This window comes from Malania oleifera, chromosome 10, assembly GCF_029873635.1.
Source record: "Malania oleifera isolate guangnan ecotype guangnan chromosome 10, ASM2987363v1, whole genome shotgun sequence".
NCBI lineage: Eukaryota > Viridiplantae > Streptophyta > Magnoliopsida > Santalales > Ximeniaceae > Malania > Malania oleifera.
The window spans coordinates 35,745,110-35,769,641 of record NC_080426.1 but is presented as its reverse complement, the minus strand read 5'-3'; the positions used below and the strand labels follow the sequence as shown (position 1 = coordinate 35,769,641).

The 24,532-nt window shown below is 36.6% G+C and overlaps 1 protein-coding gene across 1 annotated transcript; it reads right to left on the bottom strand.

Moving 5' to 3' along the window:
* Nucleotides 1–171: 171 nt before the first annotated feature.
* On the bottom strand, nucleotides 172–24,296 carry LOC131166158 (uncharacterized). The gene is made up of 3 exons (XM_058124472.1): nucleotides 23,941–24,296; nucleotides 22,612–22,708; nucleotides 172–844 (listed from the first exon to the last, which is right to left on the bottom strand). Exons 1-3 carry the CDS (start codon nucleotides 24,022–24,024, stop codon nucleotides 504–506), a joined length of 522 nt encoding a protein of 173 aa, XP_057980455.1. The 5' UTR covers nucleotides 24,025–24,296; the 3' UTR covers nucleotides 172–503.
* Between the last annotated feature and the right edge of the window lie 236 nt (nucleotides 24,297–24,532).

Below are 24,532 nucleotides of genomic sequence, written 5' to 3'. Positions count from 1 at the left end.
GGTCTATTTTTCAGAGAACAATGGCCATCATTTCTTAGGCTTGCAGTCCCACTCCACAGAGTTATCATGTTTTTATTTTAAGTTTCCAACAAATGATGCAATGATAATGCAAATTTTGACCTTAGGGACTTCAGAGAAACCTAATTCAAAACATTCAAACAAAGCTAAAAGGAGAGTTCAAAAGAAAAAGTCTATAAGCTAAAAGGAGAGTTAAAACATTCAACCCAACAAAAACATAATGTTTGGGAGGGGGCAGAAGAAAAAGTCTATAAGCGAGCAGTCTTCAGAAAATTGAAAAGTGCACGCACACAGGATCACAGATATGGGCATCCTCTCTGTTTATACACGGAGATGGCCCTCAGATGACAAAGTGTCCCAAAGTTTAGAGCATCTTTAAAAGAGATGGTTCAATTTCCTTATTTGGTGTCCTTACCAGAGAGTTTTGCACATAAGACAAACTCTACAAAGCAGGAGTAAGGACTCTCCTTCAGATGAGGTTCTCCTTATTCTTTAGAAGATCCTCGTCCATCCACAGACATAGCTTGGGGCTCCCCAGGTTCACCATCCACAACTTGATTGGCTTCATTGGCTTTTCGCAAGTTAACTGCCTCTTGCACAAGTGCTTGGAAAGTTACAACACCCTCAATCCACGAAAAGCAATGCAAGGGATTTGGGGATGGATTGGGGGACTTGGATCTCCTTGTGTAACATATCGTCCCCTCCCTCACCCTTCTCACCTCCAGCTCATCATCACTATCAGTAGCTGAAGCTTTTTCCTCAGAAACCCTTCTATTTGAGCTTTCTGGCAAATCTTGGCTGCATTGGCCGCTGCTTTTCTCACCCACTGCACACAACAAACAGCATATAAGAAGCAAACGGGCATAATATTATGAATGAGGCTATTTTATTACCCTAATGAATCAGCTTAAAAAATTACTGATTTAACCATTGCAGTGCCAATGTATAGAGAGATTTTCATCAACGTGATAGTCTTCAACCATGAACCTCAACTAGTTGAGTTTTCAGTGTTTAAGAGGTGTCTCATCAAGTATTCCGGACAGTCATTACAGTAGAATGTGCAGCCCCGAAAGGAATGCATGGGTGTGTGTCACACATATAAAACATTGTATGAAGAAATGAAGCTACGAAGTGAACTAATGGCAAATTAAAAACTTGAAAGAAAATCAATGGATAAAAGGAAAAGCTTCAAACGTGCACACACATGCCCAACACTTTTTATTCAAAGGTATTTATTGATAAAGTGTTGAGTAGGTTTGTTATTCATTGACCAAATTTCAACTAATTTAGATGTGCATTAAACAAAACAATAGGATCCATGAGAAAATACAAAAGATGGAAAAAATAAAAACCCACACATATTCTCATATTACACTTACCTCAGGACTTGCATTGGTTGCAAAGATGGAATTTATTTACATTAGCTATTCAATTACTTAAGAGCAAACTTAACTGGACCCAAACCAAGGATAATCAATGTATATAATCTTTAGAAAAACATTGAAAGAATACCACTTCATCTAAAAGCTTAAGCTATTAAGTTGTAGGCCAACAATGTATATCAAGCTTTAAGCCTTTAAACACTCCCTTGCATAGTTGCATGTGCACCACAGTAGCACGTGGAGAGATCAAAAAACGATAAGTAACTCCATTACATGGAATATAATAACACCAACAATAAACACAGGCAACAAGACTAGAACCCAGGACCTCCTAGCAACTTGGCTCTAATACCATGCTAGAATGCCAATTACCTAAAAGCTTAAGCTATTAGATTGTGGGCCAACAGTATATATCAAGCTTTAACAATCACATTAGTAATTTCTCTCAAAACTTAATTTTCTCCAATTCCAGTTCCTAGAGTCACATCCCCAAAGTTGAAAGAAAAAATAAATTGCCCCAGGATTTCCTCCAATATTATGCATCCTCTAATTTGAAATGAATCCAAAAAATTTACTTCTGGGCTGCTAATGGACACGCACACACAAATCCATGACTTGAGAAACTTGGGTCAGTAAGATATAATAATATATTTTTTAGTACGCACTTTTTAAGGGAGTGGGGTTTTGCATTTTTCTAAAATATAAAATTCAAAAAACCAAATAAAAAGAGGCCAACCTCCTCCATGTGCCTCTAATTTACATCCAATCCATCAATGCAACACTCAACTATTATATTGGAGAAGTCCTAAATTAAATGTTAGAAACACCTCAGATTATTGGGATACCTTTAATACATTGGATAATCAATAAAGTATTATTTTCAAATCCCAACTTACCAATGCCTTTCTTCTTGGCAAGTCATTTCTGAAACTTTATGTTGGCATTTTAAAAACTGAAAATATTATTGACCCTCATATTGGAAAGTCAACAAAACAGGCCCATCTCATCATCCCAAGGATGGAATCTGCAGCAGTTGGTTTATGTATTCTAAGTCGACCATTAAAATTGAGCTAAGTACTTCAAGAGGAGGTTTCTATTTGATAATTTACTTTCTTTTCTTATGCAATCATTATGCAGATTACATGGAAGTTGGAACCAATTCCTCTCTCGAGTAAACTCAAAACTTCAAATAGCTTTATTCATGAAACTATATGCATGGTCTTAAATTTCCACGAAATTGTCAAAATTTTTGTCGAAATTTACGATTTCCGTCACCCTCAAAATTGAAATGGCAGTCGATTTCCGTCTTGCATAATTTCAATCGAAATCCCAACAAATCATCCGAAATTTATTGAAACCTCGAAATTTTAGCAAAACTTGTCGAAATTTTAACTATACAATGAAATTTTGTCGAAATTTAAATGGGAGATTTAGGAGTGAAGTGAAATTTCTCTTTTAATTTATTTTATTGAAACAAAAGATTATTACAAGTGCTTTTGAAATTATATGAAAAAATAAACTTACAGTAATATTTTATTTAACCATTCATGTCTAAATTATCAATATTTGTATAATGAATAATATTTAAATGATTTACGAATTTCATTTGCATTAACTGAATATGTTTAATGTACATTATCTTACAAATATGTTTGATACACATACTATTTTACAACTTTTCCACCTCATACAAAACATAGTAGAATTTAATTTGTAATATATTAGTCTTAAAACTTATATTATTATGTTTGTTAACCATTTCTATAGTTTTACAAATAACTCCATGCTTTACTACTAGTTTCCGTTATCTTTTCAAATCGAAATCGAAACTTTCATACTTTTGGGGCTTCAAAATTTGAGTCGAAATTGAAATTTAAGACCTTGACTGTATGGGTAAAAATGAGTATTTCTAAAAATTGCGTTAATCTTTTGACATCCAATCTGCCACAATGCATGAAGATATTTTCCAGCATACCCGTATTGCTCTTTTATACAAATTCTTTTGAATATGGTAAAATATAGTTAATAAAAATTTGTGTTTTGAGCAAATGCTAAAGCCATACCAAGCTCATCCAGTGCCTGCTTGATAGATGGTCATTGTTATATTTGTGTGTGACTCTTATACTTAGTGGAATCACAAATAAGGAAGGAAAACATGCGAGATAAGTCTTCTTATGTTGGTAGCAGAAGACTCATCGATGAGTGTTTTGTGCTCCTCGACAAGTAGATACCGAGAGCTTGAAACTCTCACAGTTAAAGACTCGTCAACGAGAGGATAGACTCGTCGACGAGTGGGCTTCTTTGTCTCGTCGATGAATCCCTTGTTCTCGTCGACGAGTTCACTTGGGCTGCGAGAAGAAATTCAAATTTTGAATTTGAACGTTGGGGTGGTTGGGGTAATTGGAGGGAAACTTCCGAAGGAAGTCTACTTATCCCTATCTGATGGTTTTGTGAGATATGAGAGAGATCTTTGTGAAGTGTATTGTGTATTCTCAAATTTCTTAGTGAATTTTTTGTGCCGATTGCTTCCGTGGATGTAGGCTTTGCCGAACCACGTACATCTTTTGTGGATATAGACTTTCCATCGTGTTCATTCAAATCTGCTCCTATGAATATTTTCTCAATCTCTAATATGCCTTGTATAATGCTATTCATATCTTCCCAAACTAGTCTTTGAAGGTTTTTAGCTAAGCTTACTTGAGGAGCATAATCACTAATGATTTTTATTATCTCTTGGCCTAAGACCATCTTGATTTTTATAATTCTATCTCCTACTCTTTACATTTACAACTCTATCTTTTAAGTTTTTGTCTACGATAATTCCTACTCCATTCTCATGTTTTTCTTTTCCCGTGTACCAAAGTTTAATCCTGATTTATCAATTTCTCTAGCTTTCTCCCTCACCCACTTAGTTTCTTGAAGGCAGATTATGTTAATTTTTCTTCTAATCATTGTGTCAACAATTTCCATGCTTTTACTTGTAAGTGTCCCTATATTCCAAGTTGCATAAAAATATGAAGTTGCACATAAATATTTTATGAAACTTTAGAAACTATTACTAGAAATAACAAGATGAGATTTAGGACTAAAATATAATCAATAGGACTGGTATGTGGAGTACTTGATGCAATAACTATAATATGATAATCATATTAAACATATTCATTTAATATAAATGAAATAAAAAATAAGACAAATACATTAATTTATTATTATTCAAAAGTATGACAACTAATCATATCCTTCTCGACTTTAGTTCAAAAAAAAAAAAAAATCAATAGAGAAATTTCAATTTCAACGAAATTTCATTCTATAGTTACAACCTCGAATAATTTGCCGAATTTTTTTTATAATACCTCAAACTCTCCTAATTCGTTCACTGTTGGGTTGAGAGACAACAATGGGTTCTTGTGAGCAACAACTAAACCCTTTTGCAAGCACAATAATGGGGGCCGGTGACGATGCCTGCACTAACAACCTTGGCCTCCCTTTCTTGGAATATGACTCCTAAACGCATTTCAGGCCTCTCCTCCTTAATGCGATCAATGCTCGCCCCACTCCGACCAAAGTCACTACCCCTCTCCGATCAAGCTCTCAAGCTATCTTTTTAGAAGTGGTCATAGAGAATTTCAGTTTCTTGATAAACAAACAAAAAAAAAAAAAATCACCATTGAGGAAAAGTGAGGGATCCTTGTCATCACCGAGAAAGCAATGCATGGCCTCTTGGTCCTCTTCTCCATTCCATTTTAGAATAGGAGAGATTATGGCTTTCGAGGGAGATTAGGACTTTCTTGAACCCAAAAAAGCAAGCCCATGGGTGAAAACTCTTAGTTCTCCAAACAAATTTATCATGATCCACCAAAGAGCAAGCACTTGTGGTTGTTTCATATATTTGAAGAAGATCCCAGCAAGTGGAGTGATTCAAATGGTGTGCGTACTAGATGGAAAGGAGGCTACAGGGTGTATGAAGTTTTGGGAGGTAGTTACAGGAGAACAACAAGCTCAGAAAATTTCAAACTCAAATTGGATTTTAAGATGTTAACATTTGTTATGCAAATGAGCAATAGGAACAACTTGCAAAGAAACCTATACCTTCAATATTCTCAAGATTTCAAGCCCCGTTTTTCTAGAAAGGGAAGAATTCTACATGAGGAAGATCTCCATGCTGGCAATGGATATACTAAGGAAGTGGGCCACAAGAAAGCCTGCAGCTTTAGGCCCAAAGTTGATTCATATAAGAGAGGGGTCTTTTGTCAGCCCCAGTCTAAGGAAGATTTGGTTGTAAATAGAAGTGAAGGAGGACCAAATGGGCTTGGGGGAAATCATTCCATTGTCCAGGAAAGTCAAGACTCAAGACAAAACATTACAAAGGCTATGCTTCCTTCCTCATGGGCAGGGCATTCCAGGGTACAAGTTCTCTCGAAGGACATGGGCAAAAAAAAAAAAAAAAGGAAACAAGACAGATAAACTAGGTGCTGTAAATGAAAAAGAAAACCAGCATCCAGCCTTGTGAAGGCTTACAGAGGTGTACTAGGAGATTAAAAACAAAGATGGGAGGGGAAAAGTTTGATTTGGGGAACAAAGGAAAGCAGATAGTGGAAGCTAGTGGCAGTGATTATGAGATCATGAATCCTGATGAAGATGAATTTGCTTCTCCTTCCTCTTATGGTTTTGAAAATGACTTGTTGATTTAGCATTGCAAAATACAAGGAGTTACTGATGACCCATCCCCATAAATTTCTCTAAGTGAAACCCATGAAAAGGAAGGGGAGAGATTGAAAAATGGGGCTCCTAGCCAAGACAATTAGAAAAAAAAAGTCGAGAAGGGTACACATGGTTAAGATGAAGCTTTTTGTCTTTGGGAGAACCTAGTCAAAACATCTCTCCCCACAATACCTCCTATTTCTGTACCAGATAGCCAATTTGCAACATTGAGACTGAACTTCTTGGGACTTCAATGACCAGTGCAGCTAACCCAATAGGAATTCTCCCCATCCCTAAACATTCTTTTTCTACATCTAATACACTATTCTACCAAAAGGGGTAATCTAAAAAGAGAGACTTTCAAATAGTGGACCTTCTAGGAGATGAGAGGGACAATTGTGATGCCCAAAACCTATTTGATGAATTAGGTCTTAGTCTTGTAAACCACAAAGGGCAAGTGGTTAGGATTAGTGGTGGGGAGAGGAGGGAGAAAAAAAGTCTCCAAAGTTGAATATAGAGTTGGGTAGGCTTGCCTCCTTAGTCAACTATTATAGAGGAGAAAGAAAAATGGGGGTGATAGAAGTTATTAGTGAGGATTCTTTCCTGTAATGTCTAAGGTTTAGGAAGTAGTAGGAAACAGAGGGTTGTGAAAGAGTTAATTAGTAGGGTTACTCCAAATGTTTTACTCAACCAAGAGTCTAAAGCTGTGTTTGTAGATGCCTTCTTGGTGAGAAAAAATTGGGATTCTAGCCTTAGAAATTGGGTGTTCTTTCCCTTTTCAAGTGCTTTAGGTGGGCATATTATTGTTTGGGATATTAAGGTGGCATCGTTTAAGGATTGTGTGGCTGGTAATTTCTCTCTCTCTTTGTCACTAGAGGTTAAAGGTTTTGGGGTCAATGTTTTACTTCAGTTTATGGTCCCACGCTATTTCATTTGTGGATTCTTTTTTTGAGGAGCTTGCTAGTCTTTTTTGGCCTTTGCAATCTGCATTAAGTGGTGGCAAGGATTTCAATACCATTTTGTTTACTAAGGAAAGGTTGGAGGTTCGAGGGTGACTAGTAGTATGAGAATTTTGATTCCATTATTTGGGAGGGTGAGATTAAGGATTTATCGCTAAACGATGGCCACTTTACCTAGGTAGCATCAGGAGATATAATTGCCTCCTCCTATTGACCCTTTTTTGTTCACCAATGAATGGAAGGATACCTTCTTGAATGTTGCCTAGGGGTTTCTCATTAGACTAGTTTCAAATCACTACCCAATCCTTTGTTTGGGCCCTACCCCTTTTCGCTTTGAAAATATGTGGTTGACTCACTCTTCTTTTAGGGAGTGCATCGAGTCTTGGTGGAAACAAACCAATGTTTAGGGGTGCCCGAGCTTAGATTATGAGAAAGTTGAAGGATGTGAAAATAGATTGAAACTTTGGGATAAAGAAGTTTCCAGTAATTTGAGAGAAAAAAAATTAATTCTAAATGAGATTGAATGTTTGGATAGGATTGAGGAGTGTATCTTGGCTAGCAATAGGATAGGGTTAGGAGCAGCCAACTTAGTAATGATTTATAGATTATCCTTTTTAGGAAGAGATAAGTTGGAAATAGAAATCTAGGATGAAATGGTTGAAAAAAAAGGGTTGTAATTCTAAACTATTTCATAAAGTGGCCAATCAAAGGAGGAAGAATTGATTGAGGAGTTGGAAACAAACGAAGGAAATATGGTGCGGGATTCAACTCAAATTGGGGAAAAGATAATGGAGTTTGATAGAGGTTGTATACTAAGGGATGCAAAAAAAGATTGATGATTGAAGGTTTAAACTGGAGTCCCACTAAGGAAAACCTTGCTTTGGCTGGAAAGGCCTTTTGACATTGTGGAGATCGGAGGGGGGGGGGGGGGAATTTTTATATGGACAAGTGTAAGGCTCCAAGCCCCAATGAGTTTACCATGGCTTTTTTCTAGGATAGTTGGGAGGTGATTAAGAAAGATTTAATGGATTTCTTCTGAGAGTTTCACTAACCAAGATGGTGAGGAAGAATGTGAGTGCTACGTTTATAGCTCTAGCCCCGTTGGTTTTACCATGGCTTTTTTCTAGGATAGTTGGGAGGCGATTTAGAAAGATTTAATGGATTTCTTCTGAGAGTTTCACATAACAATATGGTGAGGAAGAAATGTGACTATGTGAGTGCTACATTTATAGCTCTTGTTCCTAATAAGGAGCATTCAAAGAAAGTACGAGATATCTGGCCAATAAGCTTGGTAACTAGCCTCTATAAAATTCTCACCAAGGTTTTTTCTAAGAGGCTTTGGGAGGTGTTGGGGAGAATAATTACACTATGATAGTTTTCCTTTATTAAGGATAGATAGGTTTTAGTTGTTGCACTTGTGGCAAATTAGGTGGTGGAGGATGTGAGGAGAAAGGGAGGGAAGGGTGTTTTACTATTAGACTTTGAAAAAGCCTATGATATGATTAGTTGGAGTTTCTTGGATAATGTGTTAGCCTTAAAGGATTTCGATTGAATTTGTAGGAAATGGATAAAAGGGTGCCTATCCATAGTGACAATGTAAAGTAAATAGTCAGCCACGGGAGTGGTTTCAAGCCTCATGGGGTTTGAGGCAAAGGGATCCTCTTTCCTTGTTTCTCTTCACCTTTTTGTCGGTGTGCTGAGTAGGATGATCAATCATGCCCAAGGTCTTAATGTCATTTGGGGTCTTAAAATAGGCAAGGAGGATATCATGGTGTCCCATCTCCAATTTGCTGATGACACCCTCCTTTTTCTTGAAGATAGTAGGAATCAACTCAGGTTTGACAACGTTAGATGGTTAGGCTTAAATTAGTGCAATTTTGGAGTGGCCTCTGACTTATTTAGGTCTTCCCATTGTTAGAAATCCTAGCTATAATTCGTTTGGACCCAGTGATCGAGAGAGTGGGGAATAAATTTTTTTTTTTTTTTGTGGTGGGGGGGGGGGGGGGGTGGGTTGGTGGAATGGAAGAGGGCTTACTTGTCATTAGGAGGTCAGATTACCCTCATAAATGCTGCTCTTTCTAATATATCTACATATTTTATTTCCCTTTCCAAAATTCTAGTTGGGGGCAAAGACCTTGGAGAGGATTATGAGGGATTTTTTATGATCAATAGTTGGGGAGGATAAGAGAGATCGTCTAGTTAGCTAGGATATGCTTCGAAGACCTAAGTTTGAAGGGATTTTGGGCCTTGAGAACTTGTAGTCTAAAAACATTTCGCTAGTTGGAAAAATGTCTTTGGAGTTTTCCCTAGGACGTCGACTTCCTTCAGCAGATGCTAATTAGAAGTAAACATGGTCTGCATTGAAATAGGTGGAATACTAGAGGAAGTGGTTGTACTTCTCATGCAAGTCCTTGGAAATTCATTTCTCAAATAGCTCATTTATTCTACCCTCTTACTCATTTTCAAGTTGATAAAGGAAACGACATTCATTTTTGGGAAGATATGGCCATATGGGTGAGGTTGCATTGCACTCTTTAGTCCCCCATCTTTATATTGTTACACAACTCTCCGATTATTGATTTCTACAATTTGGAAGGGGGCTCTCCCTCTTGGGATTTTCACTTTTTTTAGGAACCTCAATGAGAGAGAGATTGATGATTTAACTATTTTATTGAGAATGCTGGAATATTTTTCTCCCATGGTGAGAGATAACTCAATGATTTGGGTGTGGAATTCTTTGGCTCTTTTGCACTAAATCTTTTTTTTTTTTCTCTCAGCTTTGGTTTATGTTGTTTTCAGTATTTGGTAAGGCTGTGATCTTTTGAAGGGCAGTTGAAGCTTTCTTAAAAGTACATTACAGAGGATTTAAGAGAAGTAACGAAGCGAGGATCCTTTAGAGATGTGCAATCTTTTCTCTCTTTAGGACTCTTTGGGCAGAAAGGATACAAGGATTTTAAATGGCAAACCAAATCCTCCTCGCTTCCTTTGGGAAAGAGTGGTTTTCCTTGCATCCTTTTGGACCCATTCTTTTGGGTTTTTTCAGGGTTTACTTTTGTCAGATCTTCAGAGGTACTTGAGGGGAATCATTATTGTAATCCTTTTGGCTTTTTTTTTTTTCAATTCTTTTTTATTTCTTTAGGAGGATCCCTTATTCTCCATCTTGATGTAAATTCCCCTCTTACTTGTTAATGAATTTCTTTTTCTATGAAAAGAATTACTGAAATTTCAGGATTTCAATAAATTTCGGGTGATTCAAGGAAATTTCAATGGAAATTTAGTAAACAGAAATTTACTACAATTTTTATTTCGAGGGTGGTGGAAAGTGAAATTCCCGACAATTTCATGGAAATTCAAGACCATGATCGAAAGCCTTTTCACAATCCAGCTTAAACACAGTCCCTTCTCTTTCCTCCTGCAAAAATCCACCACAACCTCATTAGTTAGCATCCACAATCTGCCTACACCCAGAAAACATCATTGAGCCCAAGAAATAGTATCACCTATAGCAAAACTCAGCATACCTGCAACAACCTTATCAATAATCTTATACACTATTAACTAGACTAATAAGCCAAAAGTCAGAAACCTTGATAGACCAACTCTTCTTAATCAACATAATAATGAAAGTAGACTCAATACTTTTGCCCACATCCCCATTAAAGTAGCACTCATTAGATATCTTCACTAAATTCACTCTAACCACAGCCCAACAATCTTGAAAGAAAGCCACATTAAACCATGTGAACTTGGATCTTGTCCCTCTCCATCCCAAACACAACTGCCCGCACTTCACTCTCCTCAAAATGCCTCTCCAACAAAGTCACCTGGTCTCTAGAAAAAGGATTCCACCACCAAACCCTCAACCATAGGTCTGACACATCCTCCTAAGTGAAAAGATCTGCAAAAAAATTAATCTTCCTACTAATTACAACCTATCTAAACAACCAGCCTGCCCTCTCCCTGATCCAGTGACAAAAGAGAACAAAGCTTTATCCAAAGGACAATCCTTCAAAATTCTGCATACTCAAAGTAAACCTAGTTAACCAACCTCCCCCTTTTTTCTCTTCATGAAATCTAACAACACTAAATCACCCCTTAATATCCACACAGAATAACTGAAGCCATAACTGCAAATAATTCATTGCAAAAGATAATACCTAATAGTGAGCCTGGTAGGACCATAGAGGCATAGACCAACATATATTGCTACTGACACTCTCTAACTTCCCAGAAAAAACTGACAATGAAGAAAAACCTACAAGATTGTCAGTCTATTGAGTATACTGCATATTTGACAGCAAGGTAGCCAACACTGGAGATGGGTTTGCAGTAATAAGGTTGATGAAAGAGGCCCTTGAATTAGGGAAAGAATGCAAAATGGGTTCCAAAAGTAATAAATGACTTGGGCAAGGGAGTCCCACCTGCCGAAAAGAACTCAACTCCATCAAGTTGAGAAAAAGTACCAAGGATTTCATCGCCTTGAATAGAATCATCTCGCTTCATAAGAAAGGAACCGGCAGTATGCTTCAATTTGGTGAGTGGAAGAGCTTGAGATGGCATAAATTTATACTTTGTCTTGTTGATCGAGATGGAAGAAGAATTTTCATATCCATCATGCTTAGCCCTCCTATCAAAAAAACATAGATGACCCAAAAGGATACGAAAAATCTTGAGAGCAAGGATATCACATTGCACTATCTCCACAATTGACCAATATTGAAGGTAAGCAAGCAACAATCATGGACCTTCAAGTTGGCATTGCTCAGCCAAGCAATTTTATATGGATTGACATGAGATTTGACTTCCAAATTCAATTTCTTCACTTCTTCTTCAAAAACTACATTTGTACAACTACTGAGATCAATAACTAACATATAAAGCTCCTTTTGACAAATCACCTGAGTCTAAAAAATGTTATTCCACCTCCACTCTTCTTTTTCTTCAACCTTGTGAGAAGAGAGCATATGTCGAAGCACTAAACAGATTTTCACGTTGCCGTCATCATCTAAGTCACTTGGGATTTATGTTTCAGCTTCAACTACTTGGATGCCATCATCATCATCTTCTTCTTTTTATGCAACAGTGATGACTTACTCAGGACATTGTGCAGCTCAAATGCCCAAAACCTTGACATTTGAAGCACTTGATTGATGGTTGGACCTTAGAAGTTGTTCTGCAATGATCAAAAGTCTTCTAAGGGTTATCAATAACTCCTTTATTTAATTGCTCAACTGTCTTATCTTGAACAACTTCACTTGTACTCTTCTCAAACTGAAGAATTGATGTAACTTTAGGAAGATTATGCTGCATATCGTCCTTGATCTAAGTGGCAACATGTACTGCATCCCCAATTGTAATGAGATGATATACAACTAGCTTGGAGGCAATAGCTGGCTTCAACCTTTTCTGTACAAAGCAATCATCACATCCTCTTCCATTCTATGTCAACCCTGGTCCCATTGGTTGTCCCGTTAATCCTATCGTTCTTTTGACAATATTTCAGAAATATTAATTATCCTGCTAAGTAATTAGAAAATGTGCAATTTGTAAGAATAATTACATGTGATAAATGATAGAACCTACTAATGTGCTCTATCACTGATAACCTACAGGCTGCTAATAATTGGGAGGTATAAATTGTTCTTGCATGGTTTGCTTCATCTCATCCCCTGTTGTAATCTCACCATATCTCCTCATTCTAAAGATATCCTAATGTTTAATACACCAAATTCAATCAGTCCCTTCAATTTTGATTCAGCCAAATAGAACTTTTTCTAGCCTCATTCATGTCATACCATCTGAGATAGTACTCCAAAGAATACATTCAATCATCAAATTCATCTAGAGAACCATCACCATTTAAAATCTGAAACTTCTAATTTAATTCCCTTACTCAAATGATCATTTTGGCCTTCATGCAATTCCAAAGTATGAGGGACACAAGCTATGCCACTTTCCTTTTTGGTATGAAATCAATGGGCCTTTTACCTAAGGATGCAACTTTGGTTGTTAGCCTATTCAAAGCATTGGCAATAGTCTCCAAGGCATTCTCCATGATTGTACCGTGACATATAATAATTCCACTTCTGTAGACAACTCAACTTTAGTCACCATGTTCCAATTATTGTTAGATTACCACCATACCTAAAAGCTTAAGCTGTTAGGTTGTGGGCCAACAGTGTCTATCAAGTTATTCAAGCTTTAATGAAAGCTTAAGCTGTTAGATTATGGGCCAACAGTGTCTATCAAGCTTTAATGGTCCCCTACACATGCAGCCCAGCAGCATGTGGAGAGATAAACAAACGATAAATACCATTCATAGGAAATACAATTATTTTCTAAACACCGCACAATAAATGTGGGCAACAAGACAGGGAACCCAAGACCTCCTAGCAACCAGCTTTGGTACCATGTTAGATTACCACTTTACCTAAAAATTTAAGCTATTAAGTTGGGCCAACAAAGTCTTAAATTTTGGTTTCAACACAAATTTCGAAGGTCCAAAAGTATGAAAATTTAAGCAGAAATTTAGATTTCAATGTCAATCTCAATTTTTGTTTTGAAGAAACAATGGAAATTAGTAGTAAAGCATGGATTCTTTCATGGAACTTTGGAAATGGTTAATAGACATAAGAAAAAAAGTTTTAGGACTAATATGTAATAAAATACATCTATTTTGTGTATGAAGTGCAATAGTTGTAATAATATGTATACTAAACATGTTGGATTTGAAGGTTTTTTGAGAAGAAGAATAACCATTCTTATAAAATTTCAAGAGACACGATTACAAGATAAATAGTAGAGGAAGACCACCAAATCCCAAATCAGAAGGCCACAAAATCAGCAAATCAAATCACCACAAAATCAGCAGATCTCTATCCTAGAAAACAAGAAACAGAAACTACTAGAATTTGAAATAGTAATTTCAGATTTTATTTGCAAAAAATAGAATTTCCTAATTTATTCCCTAGAAATCTAACACCCCCTCTCAAGTTGGAGCATAGATATCTATCATGCGCAACTTGCTTACAAAGAGCTCAAAACTAGGTATGAAAAGTCTTTTGGTGAAGCTATTTGTTGAGTAGTAGGAACAAAAGGCATGCGATCAGCTCCACTATCAATCTTCTCTTTTATGAAGTGTCTGTCAATATCTACATGCTTTGTGCGATCATGTAGTACTAGATTTTGAGCAATACTTATGGCAGATTTGTTGTCACAATACAACTTCATTGGCATGTTCACCGGCATCCAATCTCTTCAAGAATTCTCTTCAGCCATAGCATCTCACAAACTCGGTAAGCCGTAGCCCTATATTCTGCCTCAGCACTGCTCCTTGCAACCACATTCTGTTTCTTGCTTCTCCATGTGACCATATTTCCCCAGACATAAGTACAGTATCCGAACGTGGGTCTCCTGTCAATAACTGAGCCTGCCCAATCTGCATCAGTGTATGCCTCTAGGTTCTGTTGTGATCTTCTAAAAGAGTAAACCCTTGCCTAGTGTACTTTTCAAGTATCTGAGAATCTGATAAACTGCTTCAAGATGTTTCTCGTAGGATGAATGCATAAACTGGCTTACCAAACTCACAACAAAAGCAATAACGGGCCGTGTATGTGATAAGTAAATTAACTTTCCCACCAACTTTTGATACTGAGTTGTATTCACTGGATCACCTTCCTTGTCATCTCCAAGTTTCTATTCAGGTTCTATTGGAGTGTTTGCTGGGCTACAACCGCTAATTCGAGTCCGTAAGGAGGTTAAGGACATACTTCCATTGGGAGACAACAATCCCCTTCTTCGACCGAGCAACCATTCCAAGGAAATACCTCAGAGATCCTAAGTCCTTGATCTCAAATGTTGATGAGAGGGAAATCTTCAATCGGCTCATCTCAAGTACGTCATCTCTAGTGAGAATTATATTGTCTACATACACAATCAGTATTGCTATCTTCCCATCCTGTGAATGTCTTATAAACATCGTATGATCACCTTGCCCTTGAGTATACCCCTGACTTTCAACAAACTGAGTGAATTTCTCAAACTAGGTACTTGGTGACTGTTTTAACCCATATAACGACTTCTTCAATTTACACACCTTTGTGCCAAACTTTTCACCAAATCCTGGAGGTGCATCCATGTACACTTCTTCCTCCAGGTCTCCATTGAGAAATGCATTTTTTACGTCCAACTGTTGCAGAGGCCATTCACGATTAGCTGCAGCCTGCAAGTGACAAAAAAACTCTTACAGAGTTTAGCTTTGCGACTGGGGCGAATGTCTCCATTTGCACCCTACAGTTGTCTTTCCTCTTGGTAGATCAACTAACTCCCACGTGCCATTTTTTCCAAGAGCTTTCATCTCATCGAAGATAGCCTCCTACCACTCATGAACTTTCAAAGCATCCTGCACAGTATTAGGAATCTCCACACAAGACAATTGTGAGGTAAAAGCACGAAAAAAAAGTGAGAAATTTTCATATGACACATAATTGGACAATGGATGTTGGGTGCAAGACCTCACACTCTTCCGGACAGCAATAGGAAGTTTAGAATCATCGAACTTAGGATTGGAACCAGACTTGGGTTTAGAACTAGAGGGCTCAGAACTCGAAGATGAAATGGACTAAACATGAGGTAAAGGCTCGGTGAGGACATTACCTAGAGGGTTTATGAATTTTGGACAATGTAATGGATTGGAAGACCCTTTCTTTCGAGTTGTCCTCTGTTGGGAGTAAACAATGTCAAATGGTACCAACGTTGTGGTGTTTTTTTCTGTTTCTCCCTTGTTAGTCATTATAAGATCATGAACATCATGAGATGGCACTGTAGGAAGACTTGCCCTTTCAGTATCTAAAAAACTCGACTCCCTCTCTCCTAGTATAATAAAGCTTGGGTTTTCAGGTTGAATAATCAAAGTTGGAGAAGGATCATTTTGCAAGTCTTCAATTTGGAAAAATTCATGAAACATAGTCGAATCTTTGTTTTGGTTCCCCCCTGAAGATGAGGTGTAAAATAGGGATGTAATTCAAAGAATGTAACATCCATGGTAACAAACATTTTTTCTGGAAATGGGTTCAAAACATTTATATCCCTTTTAAGTGGGAGCATAACCAATAAACACACATTTTGTGGCTCGGGATTCAATTTTTCCTCGATTATGACTATGAATATGAACAAAAGCAGTACAACCAAATATCTTTAGTGGTAAAGAAGAAAGCTGATTTGTTGGATGAAACTTATGAGAAACATAAAAAGGTGTTTCAAAGCTTAAAACCTTATTAGGCGTTCTATTTATGAGGTATGTAAGCAGTAAGAACGGCTTCACCCTAAAGATATTTAGGTACCTGATTGGTAAAAAGCAATGCCCGAGCTACTTCCAATAAGTGTTTGTTTTTTCTTTCAGTCAAACCATTTTGTTGCAGAGTGTCGACACAAAAGCTTTGATGAACATTTCCTTTTTCAAGAAAAAATTGGCCCAAAATGTTTTTGAAATATTCTCGACCATTATCACTCTGCAATATTTGAATATTTTTTTGAAATTATGTTTGTACCATGTTGTAAAAATTTTTGAAAATTGTTTCCACTTCAAATTTTTCCTTCATCAAATAAACCCAACTTAATCTCGTGTGATCATCAATAAAGGTCACAAACCATTTTTTGCCTTAATACATAGATGTCCTACATGGGCGCCAGATATCACTATGAATCACAGTAAATGGTGTAGTTGGATTGTAGGGTTGGGTGGAAAAGGATGCACGATGATGTCTAGCAAACTGACAAACTTCACATTGAAAAGAAGATGGACTTTTATTCCGAAATAAATTGGGAAACAAGTATTTTAAATATTGAAAACTAGGATGGCCTAACCTATAATGACATAACATGATATCATTATCTTTGAAAACAAAAACAAAATTTAAGCAAGTACTTTGACATCGTCTACTCAAGTTAGGTCCATCGTCAAAATAATAGAGTCCATCTTTTTCCTTAGCATTGCCAATCATCCTCCCTGTGGTCAATTCCTAAAACTCACAATAAGAAGAGTAGAAATTAGATTGACATTGATGATCAGAGGTAATTTTACTGATGGACAACAAGTTGCAAGCCAAATTGAGAACGTGGAGCACATCATTGAGATGTAACAACGAAGTGAGTTTGATAGTTCCTATCTCGGCAATTACCGAGAGTGAACCATCTACAATTTTGACCTTTTTATTGCCTGCACACGGACTATAGGATGAGAACAATTTGGAGCAACCAGTCATATGATCAGTTGTGCCAGAATCAATTATCCAAGAATGAACAGAGTTAGGAATAACACATAAAAACGTAAAAGCAAGAGTTACCCTTCTGTACCAAAAACAAGACGGAGTTAAGGACAGTTTTGGATATTGAAACAATTTGAACAGGTACTCTAATTGCTCCTTGGTAAAAGGGACTACATCCGAGTTGGTAGAAGGCTCCTGAGTCTCTTTAGCATTGGCTTGGTATGCATGGCTGTAACGTTTGGATTTTGCCTTCTAATTTGCTGGTTTACCATGAAGCTTCCAACACGTCTCCTTCGTATGCCACGGTTTTTTGCAATGCTCGCACCACAGTTTCTTATGCCCATCGTTGTCAGAGTCAACACCTCTTGACACAAGAGCAGAGCTCTCAGGTTCCAAGTTGAAACCATGTTAGGTGTTGCACAGCGTGATTTTTCTCTTTGACTCCTCATGTCTAACTTAAAAAAAAAACTTCCCGAATAGAGGGCAATGGCTTCCTGCTGAGAATGTGGCCTCGTACCTCATCCAAACTCTGATTAAGGCCATCTAAAAACATGTAAACCCTATCACTTTCCTCTCTTCTTGTGGCGAGCGTGATCGTTCGATTTCTCCCAAATATCATCGTTGCACTGATCAAGTTCCTGCCATAAAGTTACCAATTCGTTGTAATAAGTAGTAAGATCGCGATCATTCTGCTTGGATCTCCAGAGTCGAGTTTTCAACTCAGATATTTGAGAAGAATTCTTCAAGTCTGAATAAAGATCTCGAATGGCCTCCTAGAAGTCTTTAGCAGTGGGAAGAAATAGGTGAGGTTTTCCAATGGTAGGTTCCATGGAATTGATGAGCCAAGCAATAATAAGAGAATTTTCGGACTGCCATTTTTTTAGATTAGGGTCACTAGCAATAGGTTTCGATATTTCGCCAGTCAAATGCCCTATTTTGCCTCTGCCATCGATTGCCAATTTTACGTACTGAGCCCACTCAAGCTAGTTGTGCCCATTGAGTTTCATAACTGTGAGATAAAGGGCTGAATTCTGAGAATAGTAATCGGAAGATACAGGCTTGGGAGGAATAGTGGGATTGGGCGGAATGGTTTCAGAAGTATTGGAAGAGTTGGTAGGATTTCTTTGGGTGCCGGTCATCGCTGACTAATACGACATCATCAGAAGAAAGAACAAAATAGAAAAAGAGCACGAGCCTCTGATACCATGAAGGTTTTTTGAGAAGAAGAATAAACAATCTTATTAAATTTCAAGAGACATGATTACAAGATAAATAGTAGAGGAAGACCACCAAATCAAGAAGGCCACAAAATCAGCAAAAAATCAGCAAATCAAATCATCATATCTCTATCCTAGAAAACAACAAACAGAAGTCAGAAACTACTAGAATTTGAAATAGTAATTTCAGATTTTATTTGCAAAAAATAGAATTTCCTAATTTATTCCCTAGAAATCCGACAAGATTAATATGAATAAAATTCATAAATCAATTAAATATTATTTGTATATAAATAAAGATAATTTAGACATGAATGTTTAAATAAAATGTTGTTGCTAATATCTAAGTTTATTTTTTCATGCAACTTCAAAAGACCTTGTAATGGTCCCTTGTTTCAATATAGTAAAAACAAAGATAAATTAAGAGAAATTTCACGTTGCATTGAAATCTTACACTTGAGTTCCAAGAAAATTTCATTCTATGATTAAAATTTTGAGACATTGCACTAAAATTTTGAGATTTTGATAAATTTCGAATGATTTGTTGAAATTTTGACGAAAATTTGGTAGGACGGAAATCAGTTGCCATTTCAATTTCAAGGGTGATGGAAAGCAGAAATTTCAACAATTTCGTAGAAATTTAAGACCATGGTGGTCAACAATGTACAGCAAGCTTTAACATATACCACTAGGGACCCTTAAACAATTTGCTAATAATCCTCAATCTATTCATGCAAACCACAAACTTCACTCTCAATTTTTTAAGAACAATTTCCAAGTGAAACAAATATCATAAACAACATATAAATGGAAGCAATTTGGTCTGATTTTGATGTTAGCAGCAATGCGAAATCCTTTAAAATGTGTACCAAACTCAAGTAATCAACCTTTCCACCAAATAGCTTCACAAAATTGCAGGGTTTTGTAGGAAAATGCAGAATACATTGGCTGGAAGCAATTCTTTTTTTGTGTGGAAGTTGCAGAACAAGGGGAGGAAAGTTTTGCACACAAGTCGCCGGTGCATGGGGCATTTGAGCCACCGATGGCGAGTCTCCATCGATGAAACTCCAGGCAAACGTGGATCAGAGGTTGGTGATTGCAATGGCAGTGGAGGTGTGATAAAAAAAGCACAAGAAGTTAGGGATTTAAGAGTGGCTTGACGGCTGGAAATTTTTGGACAGCATGTGGGGCCACATGGCTGCTCAGGAAGTGATGAAATTTTGGAGGAGTGCCTTTCAGAAGAGTCTGTTTTTTATGGTATGGGCGGTGTTGTAATATGATGGCTGGAGCAGTTTGAATTTGAGGACCATGAATAATTTTTTATAAAGTTGCAGAACACTGCAAGTACACTGGTTTTCAGTTTCTTCAGGATGGTGGCAGATGGAAAATAAAAGACTGGAGTGAACAGAAAAAAGAGGAAGAAGATTGAGTGAGAGGGTAAGAGAATTAAGGGAGAGAAATAGAGAATTACGAGAAGAAGAAGAAGAAGAAGAAAGATTAGAGAAGAGTAGATGCTGCAGCAGAGTAGGACAGAAACGAGAAGAGAACAGAACAGAGATCTGAAACAGAAAAAGATCAGAAGGAGAAGGGAAGAAGGAAAGGGAAGAAAGAGGGAGAAGGAAGAACAAAGAAATAAAAAGAAAGGAGTAGGAAGAGAAATCAGATGACCAGAACTAGGGAGAGAGAGAGAGAGATGGGGGGGGGGGGGGGAGAGTAAAGAAGAGAAGAAGAGGAGAAGAATAAGAGTGATGGAGGAATATGGGGGTATTGAATATGGAAGAATGGTGTAATCGTGGTTGGGCTCTGATACAAAATGATGTAGAACAATATCCAGGATCTGCCGCCAAGGGAAAAATTAGAAGAAATTGAAGAGAGGAAGTAAGGGGAAGAAGAAGAAGAAGAATACAGAAGATGAGAGGGGTAAGAGATACACTTGGGGCACACATACTCTGAAATCAGACTCAACAAATAACCAACTCCTACATAGCTCTCACGCACTATTTATAAGAAAGCCAATAACACAGGAAATTATGCACATAAGCTTACAACTACATGAAATTACAAACAAGCCCCTAAAAGTACACAAACATTACAAACAAGCCCCCAAAATACATAATCCTGCTACAAGCAAACTAAACACATAATAAACAACTAATTAACTATGCACATTTGGGTTTTAGGACCCAAAAATCCATTGATCATATTCTTTGACATGGGCCTCCAAATTGGGTCAAAATGATCCATCCAAATCCCCACTTCTCATCCTACATCAGTCACATTGCAAAAAATATTTTCAATTTGTTTACTTTGCTGATTCAAGTAAGGGTGGAAATTACACAACCTAAGGCAAAAATGTAACTGGGATTGAGAAATACAGAAAACAGGAGTACAGCGCACAATAAGACATACAATTTATAGTAGAACGCAGATCTGAAGCAAGACCACCAAGTCTGATGAAGAACAATGAGAAGAGAACACCTCAAACTCAAGAGAGTAATCAGGAAGATATCCCAGAAATAAATATAGAAACATACCATGCTTCTTCAAAAAAATTTTATTATGCAATATGTAATTATCACCATTTTTTCCAAACCTTGTGCATTCAAGGCATTGGATGAGTAACAATGAAAAAGCTGTCTACATTCAGAACCAAAGAGGCCAGGATTCATAAAAGAATTGCTCATTAACGTGTAAACAATGACAAGTCTTGCTTAATAAACCAACTAAAAGCATGGTTTAGAGAATTAGTGTCGTTATATTGATGCACGATTGCACGTGGATATGACTAGGAATTGGAAAAGTACAATAATAGAAAACAACTGCATCGAAAAAAATCAATAAACCATGAAAACCTTTAAATAACATAAAACATGCGCTCATTTGTAATATAAATTCAACATTAATTTACAGTTCAGAAAAACAGTACATAACATTTAGATATGAAATATGAAATCCCCCACATGCCAGCTAGTAAAAAAAATACAAAACAAGATTCCTCTTTTTTTGGTATCGAACAAGGAGAATAGTATTAAAAGAGAAATGATGCAAACGACTAGAGAATACGAAATTCTCCATCAAAGAACAAAAGAGCAAAAATTAAAAAATTAATACAGAACAGAAAACCAATCCACTGAACATCCTCAAAGACAGGCCCTTAAAACAACCAGCAACAACAGCCCATACTGAAGCCAAATATTTAATCTTATGATTCTTGTCCCAAACTAAATACCATGAAGTCTTCTTCCCCTCGAATAAATGAGTGTTCTTTTCCATCCAAACACCCCACAACACAGCATACAGTCACATATCCAAAGTACTGGTTTAACTTTGCTCCTTCTGAACCCTGAAAAAGAGATAGCCAGCATATCCTCCACTGACACAGGACAAACCAGATTTACCCACTAAAACAAGAATCTTCTTACCCAATGACAGTCATTATCCTCATTAGCAACACCGTTGGTCTCAGCCATCCTCATTTTCACCAATTTTCTCACCCCACCCTCAACCTCATCCTAATTGCACCCACTTTATCCAAAAGATATGTTCTACCTCTTCTCCATCAATATATTCAAGTTATCAACACAAAGTCAAAGACAGTTTTTCATTTCATTTTTTTATCTAAATCTCATACAATATAGAATTCAGATATCAGTTTCATGCTAAGAATCACCCAAGTTGCCACCTTAGTGAAGTAGGATAAACAAAAACTGAGAACTGTGCCATCCAAAATTGTGCTAATCAAAACATAAAACTACTTCTGAATATACCCAAAGCTACAATGAGACTATACTTGCAAAGCAACCAACATAATGAAAGACTGGAAACTAAGGGTTGCAAACACTAATGCATATTAAACCATAAGCAGGACACTTAAATACCAAGCATTTCAAGAATTTCCCTTTTCCTTTAAATGTATTAGAAATATTATATTGTGACTTAATTTCCAAAATTGACCACAGACAACCATGGTGAAAATTCCTTAAAAAGAGCTAAAAGCTTATATTTGGCGAAATAAATTGTCTGATAAAGGAACAATTAAAAAAGAATAAAAAATAAAAAAACTTACTGATGGGAAATGGGATTCTCATCCTTTCACTTTCCACAAAATCTAGAAGTTCTTTCTTTCGATAAATTATCCTTCCAGTCCTCACATTTTTGTAATACTACAACCAACAAACAATAGAAAAAGTAGTCATTGCAAATAGATGGAAATGTTATAGCAATAAAGTTCCATGATTCCAATAATTTTCCAGTTTCAATACATTATTTTTAGTTGGTAGAATATTTTCCCCACTTATCTTTGTCTAGTATAATAATATGTTGTGTTATATTACAATAAGTAAAACGAACTATAATTAATGATGTCAATGATATAAAAAACATGAAAATAATAGAAGGAAAGGAACTTTAAAGAACAAAATAGTATGACTAATAGGCAACATAGTTGTAAAACAAAGATTTATCATTCAACTGCTCAACAGCTGTCAAATTTATTGGGAAAAAAAAAAAGGATAAGTCATAACTCCAGGATTTTAAAAATCATATGCCCAAAAAGCTGACATGAATCTATGCCACATTACCAGAGGAAGGAACATTGAACAATCAATTTTTAAGTTCTAAGACAAAAATGGAAAGCAAATTTCAGCATTTTACATGTGGGCATTCTGTATGTGTCTTCGTGTGTGTGTGTTTGAGAGAGAGAGAGAGAGAGAGAGAGAGGGTAGAACTCTGGTTGAGAGTTCAGATGGTCCACAACTCAATAAAACATTAACAAATTCCTGAAAACAGAAAGTTGGACTGAAGAGAACTGGTAACACTTAATATTTCCAAAAGCATGCCATATTGTAAGTTGTAACATGGCCATGCCAAAATTTCACCCATATGGTATTAATTAATTAAATAAAATGTGAAGGTGAAATTCTTTATGCAAACAACCTTATTAATCTCAAGTTACCAACTGACACCACAATGCAGCAAATAACAAAATAAGGGCAGGCATTCAAACATGAAGCCTTTATAAACAATAAGATTTTATTCATTCATCTAACATGGAAAATCACCTCACATAACTAACATTTCCAACCAAAGCTTTGGAAAATAAAATCTAGTTTGATTTCTTACACATGTTACAAGAAATTGCGGCAAACATGAATTCACGAGAAAAAGAAAAAACTGCACCAATGTAAGCAGAAACGCATCAATTACTCTGCCACAAACAACTGATATTGATAGCAGCACTTTGCATTAACACAATTAAACACAAAGCCAATATCCTATGACTTCATTTGCAACGAAAAAATGAAAATGCTGAATTTTAGTTAATTTAACAATATAATGAATACCAGAAAACACATAAATCTCCAGATATTGTGGGAAAGACATCAGATTATATTACCTTGAACCTAGAACCATCCCTATGGACCTTATACTTCGAAATCCAGCCAGCAGGAAGTGAATCTGATGACTTTTCACCAGCCATTTTTCAGAAAATGATGTTTTCCTCTGAAAAAAGACCACTGAGACTCTCTCCCGAAGGAATGCCGTAGCCCTAGGTCTACGATAATAACGAGGGATTAAATAAGGAATGCCAAAGACAGAAAAGATGCCTCCAAAACCAAGTGTCAAATTTTCCTTATTTTCCAAAGATACCCCAAAACGTGTCCGAAACAAAGAATTGATTCCTTTTCTATCTTTCTTCTTCACTACTTCTCAATGGACTCTTGTGCAAAAATGAGATAAAAGGGGGAAATAAGTAGAGGCCCAAAATAAAAGACGGATAACATTTTAGAGAAGTAATGTTTGGGGGTGAGAACATATTCTTTGGCAGTGTAAAAGTAAATGCCTGAAACAATATTGACCTTTTATACCATGTATATGGTAAAATTTATTTTTGCGGGGAAATAAGTAGAGGCCCAAAATAAAAAATGGATAACATTTTAGAGAAGTAATGTTTGGGGGTGAGTACATATTCTTTGGCAGCGTAAAAG

Excerpts from the sequence above, each read along its gene's own strand:
- LOC131166158 (XM_058124472.1), bottom strand. The coding sequence starts at position 24,024 with ATGGCTGGTGAAAAGTCATCAGATTCACTTCCTGCTGGCTGGATTTCG. Across the intron at positions 22,709-23,940 it reads GGGATGGTTCTAGGTTCAAG|TATTACAAAAATGTGAGGAC; the intron begins GTAATATAATCT and ends TGTTGGTTGTAG. Across the intron at positions 845-22,611 it reads GAGAATCCCATTTCCCATCA|TGGGTGAGAAAAGCAGCGGC; the intron begins GTAAGTTTTTTT and ends TGTTGTGTGCAG.